The sequence below is a fragment of the Nuphar pumila genome, chromosome 1, assembly GCF_984573655.1.
Source record: "Nuphar pumila chromosome 1, dmNupPumi1.hap1.1, whole genome shotgun sequence".
Lineage (NCBI taxonomy): Eukaryota > Viridiplantae > Streptophyta > Magnoliopsida > Nymphaeales > Nymphaeaceae > Nuphar > Nuphar pumila.
This window is the reverse complement of record NC_143249.1, coordinates 4,307,688-4,325,047: the sequence shown is the minus strand read 5'-3', so window position 1 is coordinate 4,325,047 and position 17,360 is coordinate 4,307,688. Positions and strand designations below refer to the sequence as shown.

At 35.8% G+C, this 17,360-nt stretch overlaps 1 protein-coding gene across 2 annotated transcripts in view; it reads right to left on the bottom strand.

Moving 5' to 3' along the window:
- Positions 1-15,009: 15,009 nt before the first annotated feature.
- Positions 15,010-17,360, bottom strand: part of LOC149847736 (putative cadmium/zinc-transporting ATPase HMA1, chloroplastic) — a 39,473-nt gene continuing 37,122 nt past the window's right edge. For both annotated transcript variants that reach the window (XM_089998337.1, XM_089998265.1), the window contains exon 13: positions 15,010-15,383. In XM_089998337.1, coding sequence (XP_089854463.1) covers positions 15,204-15,383 — 180 coding nt within the window. In that variant the 3' untranslated portion in view covers positions 15,010-15,203. The remainder of the gene's footprint in view (positions 15,384-17,360) is intronic.

The window sequence follows — 17,360 nt, the reverse complement described above, 5'->3', positions numbered from 1 at the left end:
CGTAACTATTTACATGAAGCAATTTCTGATGTTGTCCGTAATGAGTTGTGCAGCTTTTTTCAGGACAAGAGAACTTCGTCTGCAGGTGCCTGTCAGGTATGAAAGTTTCATGTCATTTGTTTCATATCGTTAGATTTTAAGCTACTATATGCATGATTTCATCACTATAAAAATTTTTGACTGCCTTGTAACACATATATGCATGATTGAATCACTATGAAAGTTTTTTTACAACATTAGAACACATATAAGCTTGATTCCATCACTATGAAAGTTTTTGACAACCTTAGAACACATATATGCATGCTTGAATCACTATGGGAGTTTTTTGACAACCTTAGAACACATATATGCTTGATTGAAGCACTATGAGAGTTTTTTGACAACATTAGAACACATATAAGCATGATTTCATCACTATGAAAGTTTTTGACAACCATAGAACACATATATGCATGTTTGAATCACTATGAGAGTTTTTTGACAACTTTAAAACACACATATGCTTGATTGAAGCACTATGAGAGTTTTTTGACAACATTAGAACACATATAAGCATTATTTCATCACTATGAAAGTTTTGACAACCTTAGAACACATATATGCATGCTTGAATCACTATGAGAGTTTTTTGACAACCTTAGAACACATATATGCTTGATTGAAGCACTATGAGAGTTTTTTTATAACAATAGAACACATATAAGCATGATTTCATCACTATAAAAGTTTTTGACTATTTTATAACGCATATATGCATGATTGAATCACTATGAAAGTTTTTTGACAATATAAGAACACATATAAGCATGATTTCATCACTATGAAAGTTTTTTGACTGCCTTATAACACATATATGCATGATTGAATCACTATAAAAGTTTTTTGACAACCTTTGAGCACATATATGCATGATTGAATCACTATGAAAGTTTTTTGACAACCTTAAAACACAAATATGCGTGCTTGAAGCACTATGAGAGTTTTTTGACAACTTCAGAACACATATAAGCATGATTTCATCACTATGAAAGTTTTTTACTGCCTTATAACGCATATATGCATAATTGAATCACTATGAAAGGTTTTTGACTGCCTTATAACACATATATGCATGATTGAATCACTATAAAAGTTTTTTGATAACCTTTGAACACATATATGCATGATTGAATCACTATGAAAGTTTTTTGACAACATTAGAACACATATAAGCATGATTTCATCACTATGAAAGTTTTTGACTGCCTTATAACACATATATGCATGATTGAATCACTATGAAAGTTTTTTGACAACATTAGAACACATATAAGCATGATTCCATCACTATAAAAGTTTTTTTACTACCTTATAACACATATATGCATGATTGAATCACTATGAAAGTTTTTTGACAACCTTAGAACACATATATATGCATGATTGAATCACTATAAAAGTTTTTTGACAACCTTAGAACACATATATAAGCATGATTTCATCACTGTGAAATTGTTTGACTGCCTTAGAACACATATATGCATGCTTGAATCACTATGAAAGTTTTTTGGCAACCTTAGAACACATATATGCATAATTAAATCACTATGAGAGTTTTTTGACAACATTAGGACACATATAAGCATGATTGTGATACAAAAGACTTTTATTTGACAGTCTTATAACACATATATGCATGCTTGAATCACTATGATATTTTTTTGACAACCTTAGAACACATATCTGTACGATTGAATCACTATGAATTTTTTTCTGTCAACCTTAGAACATATATCTGAATTCTGTTAATGTCCTTCACTTTATTTCTAGCTAGTCTATGTGTAATTCATTCATGTTACTTTGATTGCCTTAGATTAGGTGCATTGCATATAATTTATTTCATTATATTTTGTTTATCAATACTAACCTTCATTTTCTCTTGTAGGATGCTGGAGATAATCAGCGTAGAGGAGCTGATGGAGGCATAGATGAAGGTACAAACCGAGACAATGAAGAAGATGATGCTGAGAATCTTGGTGATGATTAGATTCATGTGTTGAATTTGTTGCACCTTCTTGTTGTTTCAAAAGAAACTCTTTGTAAATGTTCACTTGTAAATAATTAAAACTTGGCGAGGATTATAGTGGATTGATAAAAAAAATTCACCTTGTATCTTGTGTTAATTTGTTTCAGCTGCTTTGTATATGTATTTTTTATGTATACTTTATTTTTTATACACATGATATATAAATTGTATAACGAAAAAAAATCTCGATATTTATATTTCAAACAAAATTTTTTTATTTTTTATGATGGATTAGCGATGGATAATATCCGTCGCTAATTAGTACTGGTCACCAATTTAGCGATGAATTAGCGACGAATATTTATCTATCGCAAAACTGAATCGGTCGATATTTTGTGACGGATTGTATCTGTCGCTACAATAGCGACATATGTGTATCTATCACAAAACAAAATCTCTGCGGATTAACGACGACCTTGCTACGAATCATGGCATTCGCTAATTCATCGTAAATTAGCAACGAAAGTAGCGACAGATATTTTTTGTCACTAATTAGCGACTAAGAAATTGCGATGAAAATTATCCGTCGCTAAACTATTCAGCGATGGATTACGACCGTCGCTAATCCACAGATTTCTTGTAGTGAAGGTGTTTTATCTCATCATCACACATCAAAATTTTGTCTGGAGAAAAATTCTCTCAAGATTTTTGGAAATCTTCTGCTTCTTATTGTTGTGCTCTACGAGGTAAGTTTTATCGACAAATGCGTGTAAATTTTGAATAGTTAAATATATCTTTGAAACATGCATGCTCGCTTAAGTTTGAATTATTACAATATATGTGTGTGTGTGTGTGTGTGTGATATTCCAAATAAAGTAATATATATACATATTAGATTTTGAATTTTGGTACGTCTCCTATTTTGGAATAAAATAATTTTATGTCTTTTTTGAATAAAATAACATGTGTATCAGATTTTGAATAAAATAATACTTTGGATAAAATAAATTTATTTTTTTGCATATTTGGCTCTTTGAAGATAAAATATTTGAAGAATGTATAGAACAACATGCATCTCTACTTAGAGCAAAAATAGAGTTATGGATTCAAAGAACCCTACTGATAATAAAATAAGCTGCACAAAAAATAGTTACTGTCCAAAAGAGGCCAAGGTTCTAAGAGGCCTTTCTGGTGTCATAAGTACACGGTAGTGAGAAAGGCATACTTGTATGAGCTCTAAATAACTAAACTCTCAAAGTGTAAACCATGGCACTATCTGATAAATAAAACTTGCCTACACACAAAACTTAAGATATTGACTAACACTTTCTGTAGGATCTAGGGCCTAGCTTAGGACTTTTGTTCCTAACATTTTGTTTTCTCAAGTTTTGAACCTTCTATATATTTTATCAAGAATGATGTAAATAATATAAAAGCTTTATACTACTTCACCCTTGTGGCTTACTCAAATTTTTTAAATCCGAACTCAACATTAAATTGTTTTTGCTGTTAATATTTAGAAAGAAAAAAAACAAATTTTTTTGATACAAAATTTTAGTTTTAAATTTCAGAACATCACATATAGGGTTTGGTCCGAGTTATGTATGGTAAACCATGCTCGTTGACACCCCTAGAGACAATGGCATTTCTTGGTTGGTACTAGCTAGATCCTGGAATTTATCATTCAGATACTTTGTTATGGGACGGTAGATCATGTGCAACCACATTGCATACTTTAGTGTGCCACTACACTGATATGCCCTCTATTTTTGTTGAGCCAGAGATGGAGGCAGTCAGGCGCAACGGCACACTAGAGTGTGCAATATGATTGCACCTGAATCACACTCGGTTTCTGATGGTTGTCTTGGGCTTAGCCCACCATAGAACTGGGGAGAGGGAGACTACTGCCATATGAAAACTGCATTAAAATCATAAAAGGCAAAATGTTCTTGATAACCAAAATGGTATAATTTGTCCATCATCCTACTCCACTACATTTTGGCTGATACCATATGAATCGACCCATTCAGGCAGACTCCAAACGATACTGGAATCAACCTATTTTCTATTCAATGAAGGGTCCAATTCACGGGCCAGGATCCGTACATGGCACACTTTGAGTGTGCCTCTGGCTGCCCTCACTGTCAGCTAAAGATAGAGGGCACAAGGTGCAGCGGCACACTCAAAAGTGTGCCATGTGATGGCACCTGATCCTGGCTCTCAATTCACACCCTCATATTCAGGCAGGATTCAGTTGGCTGAGGGCCTGAGGCTGTATTGCCCTTAATCGGTCTATAATTTTAAATTTTTGAGTTTTTTAATTTGAAAATTTTATAAACACACACTTTGCTTTTGATATAATTACAAAGACACACCTATCTTTTGGATTTTACAAATAACAATCTAGATTAAGAAAATAATTCAGTAATTTTAACCCTTCAACTGTGGTCACACCCCAGTTGAAATAAGGGGGAGGTTGTTTTGACCAAATTTGACCTTATGGATATGTTCAGTGCAGTCAAAATAATAGGAATTGGCCTTGGATCGTAGTTTTTTTTATGCCTTGGATCGTAGTTTTTTTTACGTAAAAATATATTTTTTGAGATATAAAAATTTGATATATCATAAGCAATTGATTTTCCAAACCTAGTAAGTAGAAAAACATGATTCAAAAGTCAAATTCTACTAAACTTAATATGTAATATAAAAAAAGATTTAAGAAAAATAAACATATTATATTTTTCACTAAGGCTGACGGGGTTCTTTATGGGGCAAGATGGTAGCAAACATTAACCCCAAAATAAAATAAAATAAAATAAAAAGGAATTATGGAATGATCAATAATATTTTTAGACCATTTCATATTCACAAATCACTTCTTGGGATATTCTTGGCAAGGAAATATCTTTGGAGATTTTCAAAATATGAGTTTCTTAGAGAAAATCAGGAAAAGCTTGATAAATAAAATATAATTATATAGATGGTAACTAAAATATGTTTACCAACAAAATATGTTTGCTGGTATGAACCAAAATTTTCATAAGTTTTTTTACTTTTATTTGAAAATTTCACCTTTAAGGAAGGATATGATCTAGACACTTGGTTTTATAGAAATAGACTCTTGGATCATCCAATTACTATGTATGGTAAGGGTCTTTTAAGGGTTGAAAATCATTGACTTAGAATTTTCATAAATATTTAAGCATAAAAATTACATTTCTTGATCCGATTACTATGATCTAACAGTCCATTATTAACAAAAGGATAATGCTGAATGCATCTGCAGGCTTAGATTTGCAAAAAAAAATATATAAAAATCTTGATTCATACTACCAAACATATTTATATTTGGTTGGTATTATTATTCCAGTTTCCGTATATGTATAATAAGAGAGAGAGAGAGAGAGTCAGCCAAAAAAAGTTTAATGAACTATTAAAGTAAGGAGTTGAAATAGTCCCATATCGAAGGGAGTGGGAAGAGAAGGCCTCCCACGTCTTATAAAATAGGAGGTGAAGCCCCATTATCTTTTCACTCCGCTAAATGGGTCCTTTGTCAGGCTGCATATTCCCAGCCTGTCATCTGTCGTTATGCATTCATGGCTTACATGCCATGCCAAATGCTCTTATATAACAAGAAAAAGATTACGTCACCATTAATTGGCTGTTTGGTATGAGCTGTTAGTTCACGTCGCCATGTGTTGGCACATTGCAAGTTCCAAACCCAATGGCATGCTAACCGGTGTGGGGTCTGCCTAACCCAACATCATGCTTTTAAAAAACGAAAAATAAAGGAGGAATTACGCCATCGAAATCACGACCAGATTTCTCATATTGTCTTATAATATTTTGTGAAAAAAAATAGCAAGATATTCAGTTTTAGCGAGAAATTGAATATCTCGCAAAAAAAAGTAAATATTTCGTTTGATGTTTATAACGCAAATTTTTCGGGAGATATTCAAAATATCTGTGATATTTGTTAGGACCATTCTCAGAAAACAAAAACAAGAAGCTGAGTTGACCGCCTTAAAGGTCATTTCAAAAAGTCAAAGGCCTGAAGAGTCCCTTACAGACAAAGGAATTTTTAGCGACCCTTTTTTTCTTTTAAAAAAAAAATAGCCGTTGTTGACCGTCCCTGTCGTCGGCCTCGGCGTAACCTTTACAGCTTGATGTTTTTATTTTATTTTATTTATTTTTCTTTTTTTTTCTCGTTCAGAATTCCCCACCACCCCTCGTGTGCAGAAGCAGGAATCCAATGCCGATACTGTTCGACTATGGTCACGTGGCACACCGAATCGGTCTGCCAGAGACTCGGTAGCTGTGGTTTCCATCTTCACTCAACTTCCACAGTGACAAATGTCTGACTAGAAAATTTCATTGATTTTTATTTGTAACATATTTTGAAAACAATAAAATCTCCAAATAATTGACAGACTTCCAAAATATTCTGTTTTTTAACGAATCTTTCCTTTATGGCAATATCGACTTTTTTTTTCTCGTTTCTTTTGATTTTTTGTGATTTCTTTGTGTTTTTTGTATAATTTTTCTATTTTTTTATGTTATATATGCCAACGTTTTCTTTTGATTTTCCTTAAAGAACAAAGTTTTTTATTTATCGTATGATTTTTCTCGGGAGATTTTTCTCTTGCCGAGAAAATGCCAAAAGTGGGTCTGGGTTTAGTACTATAGGCTCTTACAATAAAAGACAAGGACCAGTAGGAGGCAACGGTTTGGATTCGGATGGGATGTGGCCAATACCACATTCAACTAATCGGATACTGGCCAAACTGATTCGAATTTCATGGTGACAAGCTTATATCGGATCAGCATTTTTACATGTAAACGGATTCGGATATCCATCAAATTCGGATACTTCTGGAATTGGGCAACAAAAAATCAAAACCATATCTGCATCTGCTTATAATCCGATATTGTTGTAGAAGTCGCTTCATAATCTGATCAAGTTGCTGAAGGTTATTTGATAATTTAACTAGATCAGAGGTTTCCAAATAAAGATTCAAAATCCTTCTCTAACCATAGAGTATTTCATCAATCAGACTTTACATATTGGATTTTTAATATTCATTTAAAGAGCGACATGTTTTAGTTTATGATTTTTTTATGTTTAGATGTATTTTTAAAGCAGCAAAATCAAGGGTCCACAAAACTTTGTATTATGAAGTTTTTAATGCATTGTGAGCTATTGATTTTTCATGTTGCCTATATGTCGTAAAGTCTTCTTGTAAAGTATATCTCTTACTAAATAAATTATAAAGAACAAATATATGAGGTTCAAATCGATGAATGTTCAAGCATTAAGAAGTGAGTCATCTGATCATCCATGGTTGTAGATTTTGATTTTTTTTTTCATTTTTTCCCTTAAATCTAACTACATAAATGTGATCTATATGCTTGACTTTAGAGGAATTGACTCCTCAATTTTCTGATTCCAACACACGGATAGGTTTTTATAAAGTTCAAAAATCAATGGTTTAAAATTTTCATAAATATTTAAGTCTAAAAATCATTTTTTAATTGAAAAAACACAATTCAAGTGTCGAACCATGGCAAGTATGAATGCAAAATCATATTTGTGACAAATAAACTCCAAAACCCTCATTCACTTGCCGTAAACAACTAATTTTGTTAGCACCTACTTTCAATCTTTATATATATAGGGTTAATATAACATTAAACTAGTGTTTTTTTTACACAGCGACCACCCCCAGGATCAAAGACCTAGCTGCATGTGTGTGTGTGGCAATGATAAGGTGCTCCCATATATAGTACCTACTCTCACTAAATAGAAACTTTAGATTTTTAAATTTCTTAAACTTTTTTGTTGAGCAGACCCTATAGATATGATTTATAAGCATTATTTAATAGAAAACAAGCTTTGAATCATGTGATTATAGCATACATGTATGTTTTTTAAGATATTTAAAAATCAATGGCTCATAATGTATCAAAAATTCATGACTTAAAAAATCCTACTTTTATATCAAAAAACTTTATCCAAAGCATGATTCCTATCAATTAAACTGTGTTGAGTATATCGATAAGGTTTGATTGAGAAGATACAACCTACGACCATGATTTCTAGTACGTGAGAGTAGGTACCCCGAGCACACCTTAGAATTACTCATATATGAAACTATTAAGCTGAAAATCATAGGTTTTAGATATTTTAATAAATTAAATTTTTATAAATGTGATCTACAATGTTTGTTTAGTGAGAAATGAGTTATGAATCATATGATTGTGACGCATAAGCATATTTTTTAAGGGCTTCAAAAATTAACAGTCCACAATGCATTAAAATTTTGAGTCAAAAAATCATATTTTTGGATCCAAATAACACTATTCAAGGTTTGATCCTTAGGAAACAAACCTTCCTGAACACATCTATGCGGTCAGATTGAATTGATAAAGATTGGACCTATGATTTTCAGCTCAATAGTTTCATATGATTTGGTGCCTTCAACGGGAGCTCTGATTGTATAGGAAAAGATAGTGCACATCACCATGTCTTGGGACGATCCAGGTTCAAAACCCAATGATATAGTTGTATAACTGGTAGAGGTCAGCCTAACCCGAGCTTGCTTTTCAAAAAAAAAATACACCAAATATTAACCCTATATATATCATCTCCCAACTACCCAAGACCAATATCTGTACAATGCTGACCATCTCTGATATGGTGGTGCAACTATTAATTGCTTGATATTCAGCAAAATCCCCAAAATTCTCATCCTCCTAGATTGGTTTTACATGAATAAATAGCTTTATCTGGTACTGAAGCAGGTTTCAGTCAATTATTGAGTTTTCTTTTGAGGTAACCCATCCAGGTATCTACTACCTGGTTCCAAGTCTTGCTTAGTGGGCAAGGCTTCTCTTTTTTTACCATGATTTTTATTATAAAAATGACAAAAATGGGTAAGGGGCAGTTGGAACTAGAGTTATTGAAACTGTGGCATAGGTTACTTCTCGGTGTAACTTTAAATCATTTTTGCTTTTTAATTAATTTTATTGGATCTTCCTTCCCTTCATTAAATCTTTGATTTGCACCCGGTCTCATGTGTTGGCTGATCTTGCAGGAAAATGTAAATACAGAGCTTAGACTCAAGCGTCGTAGGATTCAGCTAGCCAGCCGATGCACACTATGCTTCTGCGAGGAAGAATCTCTCACACACTTATTTTGGAATTGTTGCTTCACACTTAGTGAATCCGAATCTGGACTGGGACACCATTGTGATGAATGTTTCTGACAGTAATGTTGAGACCTTGTTTTATATAAAAAAAAGGAAAAAATAAATTGTGGGCTTGGTTTTTTTTAGTTGTTTTGGTAATATATGAGAATTAACGTTCACGAACCCAGGCTCGATCAGAGGCCTTCGTTTTGGTTCGTCACAAACATCTCCTTCCTGAGGGGTGTGCTTGTTGGACTCAGAAGACAATCGTTGGAAATTCTTTTAGCGTGTTTTGATTCTCTCAGCCTGGAGGTTGCTATGGCTGGAGAGAAATCAAGGCATTATCAGGAGACAACGCAGGGATATGGAAGGAATTTTGGACCAGCTGAGATGGGAAGTTACGGAGAAGGCTCGTCGGAAGTGGCCTGACCGACCGGCCGGTTGATTGGATTGAGAAAAAAAGGACCATATTCTAAAGTATCAGTCTGCAATCTCGCTGCTGCTTTATGCTCTCTTTTTCTGATGCATTGTTGACGGTGTGATATCTCATCACACCTTGTTCTCTTTGCTTCTTTTTCTGTTTTTCTGGTTGTTCTTTCCAGATTATGTTTCTGATTTTTTACTGCTAATGGAATTCTCTCTCTCAAAAAGAAAGTGCCTTTGATTAACACAGATATCAAGTGGGGCCCATGAAGATCTTAAAATCTCTCAAAACCAGGGGCTCATGTTGGTTGGATTAGATTGTGACGCGTAGGATTGACTTGACCCAACAAAACTTGAATTGTAATCCTCAGTGGACCATACTTCTGCATCAGTAGCAGGTCAAACAGCAGAAATGGGTTGATGGTCCTATCATTAGGCTCACCAACTTTCATGTTCATGTGCAATGGGGACCGTGTGAGCATCACTCCCCATTTTTTTCTTTTCTTTTTTTACCTTGGATGACAAACAATGATTTCTAGAGCATGTAGTATTGTGAGAACAATGATGAAAAGGCATGTGTGTGTGGATACTAGTCAGGCCTCAGATAGCCACATTGGGTCATGTCTGATTATATGCTCATGCAAGGCTTTAGGCTTGAATGACCTGATCAACCTTGCACTCTGTTAGACCCATGACAAACATTTATGTTTCATTCCCACACTATCCTGTTGATGCCATGAACAGAGTCACATTTGGTTTTTTTTTTTTCATTTTTGCTTGTTTTTTAATGAAACTAACCTACAGATGTGATATACATGTTTTACCTGGTGGGAATCGGCTTTTGAATAATCTGATTATAACACTAGATAGGTTTTCATTAGGCTTCAAAAATTGACTATCTCCAATGTGCGATACTTCTTCGGTCATAAAAATCATTTTGTTATGGTCCAAAAGCCAGTTCCCACTATTTTGAATAGCCGAATCCGTCTATGAGATGAGAGTGGATTAAAACTTGGGACATGGTTCCTTGTTAGTGAGGGCTACTAGGCATCCATAATTAGAACAGGAAGAGATTGTATGCATAATTAGGGATGGCAGTGGAATAGGAAAAAATGAGGATCTTTCGAATTGGGGATGGAGGACACAAAATGGGGAATGGAAAGAGGATGAAGGTGAAAATCAAAACCCATACCAGTTGCCTCTGCCCTGACCGTCCCTGATCCTCATTAATAAAATTATTAATATATCCTTGTATATTATAAAATATTTATATATACAGAGTAACATGTATCTTCAAACACTTAAAAAGTTTTTGAAGATTTATTTCCACGAAGCGTCTGTCTTTCTAAAACTCTGGGAAAAAATGCACATTTAGCGGCGGTTCAAAAACTGCCAGTAAATCTTTTTTTAAAAGATGTTCAGTGTTACACCGCACGTCCGAACGAGTTTGAAGGAAAACCCGCCCGAAGCTACGGGTTTTTCTATATATATACATATATTCCTAGTCCTAAACCCTTCCTCTTCTTATTTCTTGTTTATTACTCTTAAAATAGAAAGTTATTTTGAGACGGGGATGGAAGCGGGGATGAGAATGGGGACAGCTATTTTGAGACGGGGATGGAGGGGAAAATTTTGAGACGGGGCGAGGGTGGAGACCTTGTCCCCCCGCACCTGCCATGTCCACTACCATCCCTATGCATAATAAAGTATTTGAATGTTTATATGATTACTTTGTGTTCCAAGCCATACGAATATGATTTATAAAATTTGTCTAGTAAGAAACATGTTTTGGATGGGAACCATACGATATGTAGGCAGGTTTTTTTTTTTTTATCGTGTCAAAACCCAGTCTGCAGCACACCAAAGCTAAATCGGGTTTTACAGTAAACAGCTTAATAAAAAGTATGTTTTGTGATAAACAAGACTTGTTGAATCGGGTTTTACACTAAGCGCACACACATGTTGAACTGAGTCAAATACTGGTTAACAAAACCCTGTTTAAAGCGCATCTTTCTCAATAAAATTTTAAAAACCCAAAGGACAAATGAAGCTCCATCTATTTCAATATATCTGCGAAAAAAAACTCTTCTTTTGAATAAAAGTGATACTAATAAAAAAATCAAACATAGATCCATGGCTCTGGGTTTCCCATCTCAATGAGCCTTGCATATAACTCCTACAGATTCTGTACTCTTGACTTGATTTTCAACGAAATTTTTCATATATATATATATATATATACACACAAAGTGGTAGCTGCCTAATGTGTTTTATGTCCGACACAAATACACGCGCAATGAACGATGATCCAGCGTGTACCCTGTGTAAAAAGGTGAAATGATCAGGTGCAATATGATTGCACAAATATTTGTGCATTAAGCACCCGATCACCCTCCATCTTAGAGTCAGGCCTGTCAGTTATGGGGCCACAGGCCTGATGGAGGGCAAGCAGGTGCTCAATTCACAAATATTTATGCAATCATATTGCACCCTATTCGGACTCTGTAAGCGCCGGCGCTTCAAAAGCGCCGTTAAAGGTCTCATGGAAAATTTGACATCGCTAAAAGGCCCTTTTACACAAGGCACATGCAATGGATGCTCAGCTCACATGCATTCGCATTAGACACAAAAGGCATTAGGCAGCTACCTCTCTCTCTCTCTCTCTCTCTCTCTCTCTCTCTCTCTATATATATATATATATATATATATATATATATAGTCCTATTTTTTTTACCTCCTTTAACAAAATCTCATGGGTCTTTTTAAATGTGCACCCCCCTTTTTTCTGATTTAGCAAGCTGAAGTTAGGCGGACCCCTATCTTAATGCAAAATTATATACCAGGAGGAGAAGGAAACCATTATTTAACAAAATGTTTTGTAATTTTGTGTATTGCTAGCTATGCGACTTGTCACGCCTCGTTGAGCAGATGAATTTGCACGTATGATTTTCTCCTAGACAGTATGGCACCATTGATCATTGTCCATTTATCTGTTCCACCATGCTCAAGCCAAGAACATAATTTTTTTTGTCTATTATCTTTTGATTAACACCCCCATCGTATGTGATGTACCGTCCTATCGGAAACTATGGTTCCTGGCACTAGATATGATGATTTCATGCTTGCAAACCTCCAGCTGCCATCCATGGACGGTTGATGCTAGTGGATCAGAAAAGGCAGCCGTATAAGGTACCTCACAAAAGAACAGCCTAATTGTTCAGGTACATAACATAATTCCAAAGCATGTGTGATGAAATCAGCTGCCTACCCATCTTGGACAAAACATGATCTGGCACCCTATCTATATTTATCTCCTAGAATCAATGGTTAACATACAAGCAAGATCCACTACTCTTAGATGCTCAGGTTTGGTTGGTCCTAACAGATTCTGTTTCAATCTCCACCATTCATTTGGACTTTTGGAAATTGGTCTGCACACCGTATTCAACAAGGTACGGACTGGACCATGGGTGACCACCTGTGAGGCAGTTTCATCACATGGGGCCAACAAAATTACAAACTTGTCCCGCTTCCTTGTTTCAGACAGGGGGGACCAGATGAGACGTCCCAACCTCAGACTCGGATTCGGTACTCACTTGTGAGAATACCACATCCAAATCCGACTCATGTATGGTTTTGCTTACAGAATCCTACTAAACGGATTCAGATTTGGTCATATATCTGACCCGAACCCGAACCATTTACATCCCTAGCAGAGATGCGTGACTGCCTTGTGCATCCCTTGCTATATTCAATTTGCCCTAAGCTTTCGTTCAATGCAGAGAAAATTTCAGCTCAATAGTATCTGCTTTCATCCAATTTCTGATTGCAAAGGCTTACAATTGTAATATGCATGATAAAAGATTGCAATTCCGCTTTTCTTTTATAAACAAATGAACTTGATACAACCATGAATTGTTATAAAAAAAATGTAACCTAAGACATCAGATATGTTTAACATCTTATAATGTAAGATACACCAAAGATAGTCAAGGATCGAATCCCACTTGCACATGGAAGCTGCTGTTGCTTTAACACGGTTGGAGGACGTAAGGCTGGGTGGTTGTGTCCTCAATTTGGAGTTTTATCTCGCAGGGAGGCGGGCCCATTAAGCGACCTGGTTCTCCTGGAGGGTTCATCCTCACCAAGAAAAAAAAGAAGAGCAAGAGAATTTCAGCTCCTAGCTTTCAATTCTGGGACCCTTTATCTATCACTCGCTGGCTAAAAAAGAACCCTGATTGGGATCCAGCATATGCTTCATGGTTCAAGGCTAGGGGTGTCAACGGGTTGGATCTGGTTCAGAACCAGATCTGACTTTGAGGTGCAGGTACCAGGTTTGGACCCAGGTCCGATTGAGTCCCCCATAAGAAAAACCATACTCTGGTCCTATAAGGATTACATGAAACAAACCCAATCCATACCCCGTAAACTAATATTTTTTTACCATTTTTATACTGAAAAATCATAAGCATGTGTCTTAATCAGAACTTGGGTCAGACCCAGGTCTGGTATGAAATTTCACAAACCATACCTGGATCCATATACTAACTGGACCCTTTGTAATTGTGTCCGACCCGGTTTTTAATCAGACCTCCTCCTTTATCACCAAACAATGACCCTATAGGGTTTGGTCCAGGTCAAACCCGAAGCATTGACACCGCTACTGAAGGCCACGCACCCAACACAAATTCTAAAATAATGGCGCTACTGATGATAAAGTTGGGTTACAAAAACCCAGTTAATTTTTATAAATTCAGATTTATATCCAAAAAAATGGTAAATGCATACCTGTGGCAGCTATTCATCTCCTAACTGTGGTTTAAGAATCAATAAGTTGCAAACAGTACCAAATAAATTTGAAGTAAAAATATGAACTGTTACTTGAGGAACTAACTCCAGGTATTATTTTGGTTAACCATAAAATAAATGAAGTATGAATTTGAAATCTCGATTTCTTCTCAAAAAATCAGAATATGTTTCTGTAAAAAAATCTTTACAGTTGGACATGTACTACAGGAATCTCGAAATGGGCCAAGGATTGCTTGAATTGGACCAGATTCTGACTGGTAGGAACAACATTTAACATGATCCTGCATATGACCAAGGGAAAAAGGTTGGAGAAGCAGTTTGGGCAAAACTGGTTCACAAGAGAGAGAGAGAGAGAGAGAGATGCACGAATCTGCCCTCCAATGAATGAAGTAAAATAGTTTTCAAAGAATGACCAACTGAAGATACAAGCGACTTTTTTTATATCAATCTGCGAAAGAAAAACTGAAAAACCAAAACAGAACGAATTTACAAGAGGCCACTTTTCTTTTGCAAACATAAAAAACAAAACAGGCAGCTTTAAGAACACGATCTGGAAAATTTTAGTCTTAATGAATGGCTCAATTGGAATATTGGAATATCAAGCAATCTTGAAATTATAAACTGAAACAAGATAAAATTGATAAGTTGTAGTTAATAAGCTTACATTCTCCTAGATTTTCAAGAGAAGATAAAAATAACACCTTGGAGCAACAGTTTGCACTAAGAGTGCATCCATACAACAAATTGCCCTATAATTAAAATTTGTGGAAGAAAATTTACAACTGGGCTGCACGGACACTGGCTGATGCAGGTGGTCCCTTCAAGAAACCAGCAACAAATTCTTTGAGGCCATCCAACATCTGTTGCAAATCTTGTCTCCATGACCAAGTGGGGTCATTCAAAGCACGAACAGAATTCAGACAAACAAGAAGCGTACCACCTTCATGCAAAAGAACCTGCAGGGTAAAGAGTCATCAAATGCACCCATTAGGTTGGAATTAAGCACCAAATGTGTTGCATATATTTTGTATGCATTCATTCGTTTTACAGCCAATTTTACAAGGAAATTACAAATTTTGCTATACATTTCGCTTTACCATGTGAAAAATCTCCAACCCTACCAAAACCTGCAAACATTTGCAAAAGTACCCAGGGGACCACTAAGCTGCAAGTCAATCCATCATTGGCACCAGGCAGAAAAACAGAAACTTTTTACTTGATATGCCAGGTTTCTACTACAAATTTTCAAAAGTTCAGCAATGCTAGCTTTCTTCAAGACTATTACTAGCTACTTACCAGTCGCTAGTAACAGCTTGAAGCACGCATGGGTATATATGTGTGTGAATACATGTGCATGTAGTATAGCAAGTGACCACCTAGTAGCTGCATAGCCTTTCACTAAGGTTCCAGTTCTGAAGGATAGGATAAGGCCTGATATATATATATATATATATATATATATAGAGAGAGAGAGAGAGAGAGAGGTGGGGGGTGGGGGGGGCGACCATCCAACCAGAGGAAGGCCCAAAATATACAACCAATAATGATTGGACCAGTGTTGTCAGTATCGTACGATACAGTATGATGTTACTTTGGGACTAATCGATATGATACACACCCGTATCGGGTGTATCGTACGATAACCTCTGTATCATACGATATACCCCGATAGAGGGTGTATCTTACAATACACAATTAGTGCATTTTATGTTGCACTCAATTCATTTTTTTCTTTCTTTGAAATATATAAGAAGACTCCTTAAGGTGGGTTTGTTTTCACTCCTAAAGAACATGAGAGTGATTTAGGGTTTGATTTCTTGCGTGAAGAAGTCTTCATTTTTGTTTGACCTTAAAACAATTTGGTTATGCAAAAGTTTTAAATATTGAGAAACACTTGAAGATTTTGTTTTTGTTTAAGTAAACATGTGGATATTATGACTTGTTAGCTTAGTGTTGTTTATTATTTCACAATTTACATTTTCTTATGGGATATGCATGCCATTTATAGTAACTCATGGAGACATAAATGTTTCATATGTGATTTTATTGTTGTATTTTAAGCAATTCATCATTTTTTCATGTGATATGATTTTTTTAGAATTTTTGTCAATTTTTTCTCAATTTATTGAATTTTTTGGATTTTTTGAAAAAAAAATGAAAATTTTTTATTAAAAATTTACGATAAGATACGGTCTACGTCACATGGGTGCGGGTGTGGGTGTGGGTGCGGGTAAGGGTAAGGGTGTGAGTACAGGTAAGGGTGCGACACGGGTGCAGAGCAATTTCAAAAAATTTGGACACGGGGACACGACTATATATATATATAATAAAATTGTAATTTTAAAGCAAAAATAAAAAAGTAATTATATTGAAGTAACAACACAAACTTACCAAAATAAATGGACAAAAATAGACTCGATCAAAGTTGACCGATTCCAAAATGTGGACAGACTCGCCCCAGTGCGTTGACCAAGTCTGACACTTAATTGACCGTGTCCGAAGCCGCACCTGTGTCTGCACCCGTGTCGGGGCGTGTCGACGCAAGTACGTCGACCTTTTAGCTGAGTCCGTGTGACTTAGGATCAGAGTTACCAGTCGAGCAAGCGGGAGCGGGAAGCGAGGCACTTTCAAAAATTTAGGAAGCGGGGAAGCGTGGGACCACTTAGAAGAAAATTACGAACCGTCTTGGAAGCGAACCGGAAGCGAGGGGGAAGCGAAAAAAATGGAAAAAATGGGGAAGTCAGGGGGAAACGAGGGGAAAGTGTGGGGGAAGCGTGCTTCCCATAAATGGGAAGTGTGTTTCCCATAAAAGGGAAGCGCGCTTCCCATAAAAGGGAAGCGCGCTTCCCATCACGCTTCGGAAGCACGGCCTTTCGCGCTTCCGAAGCGCGCTTCGGGGAAGCGCGCTTCCCCTTTTACTTAGGCGCTTCCGG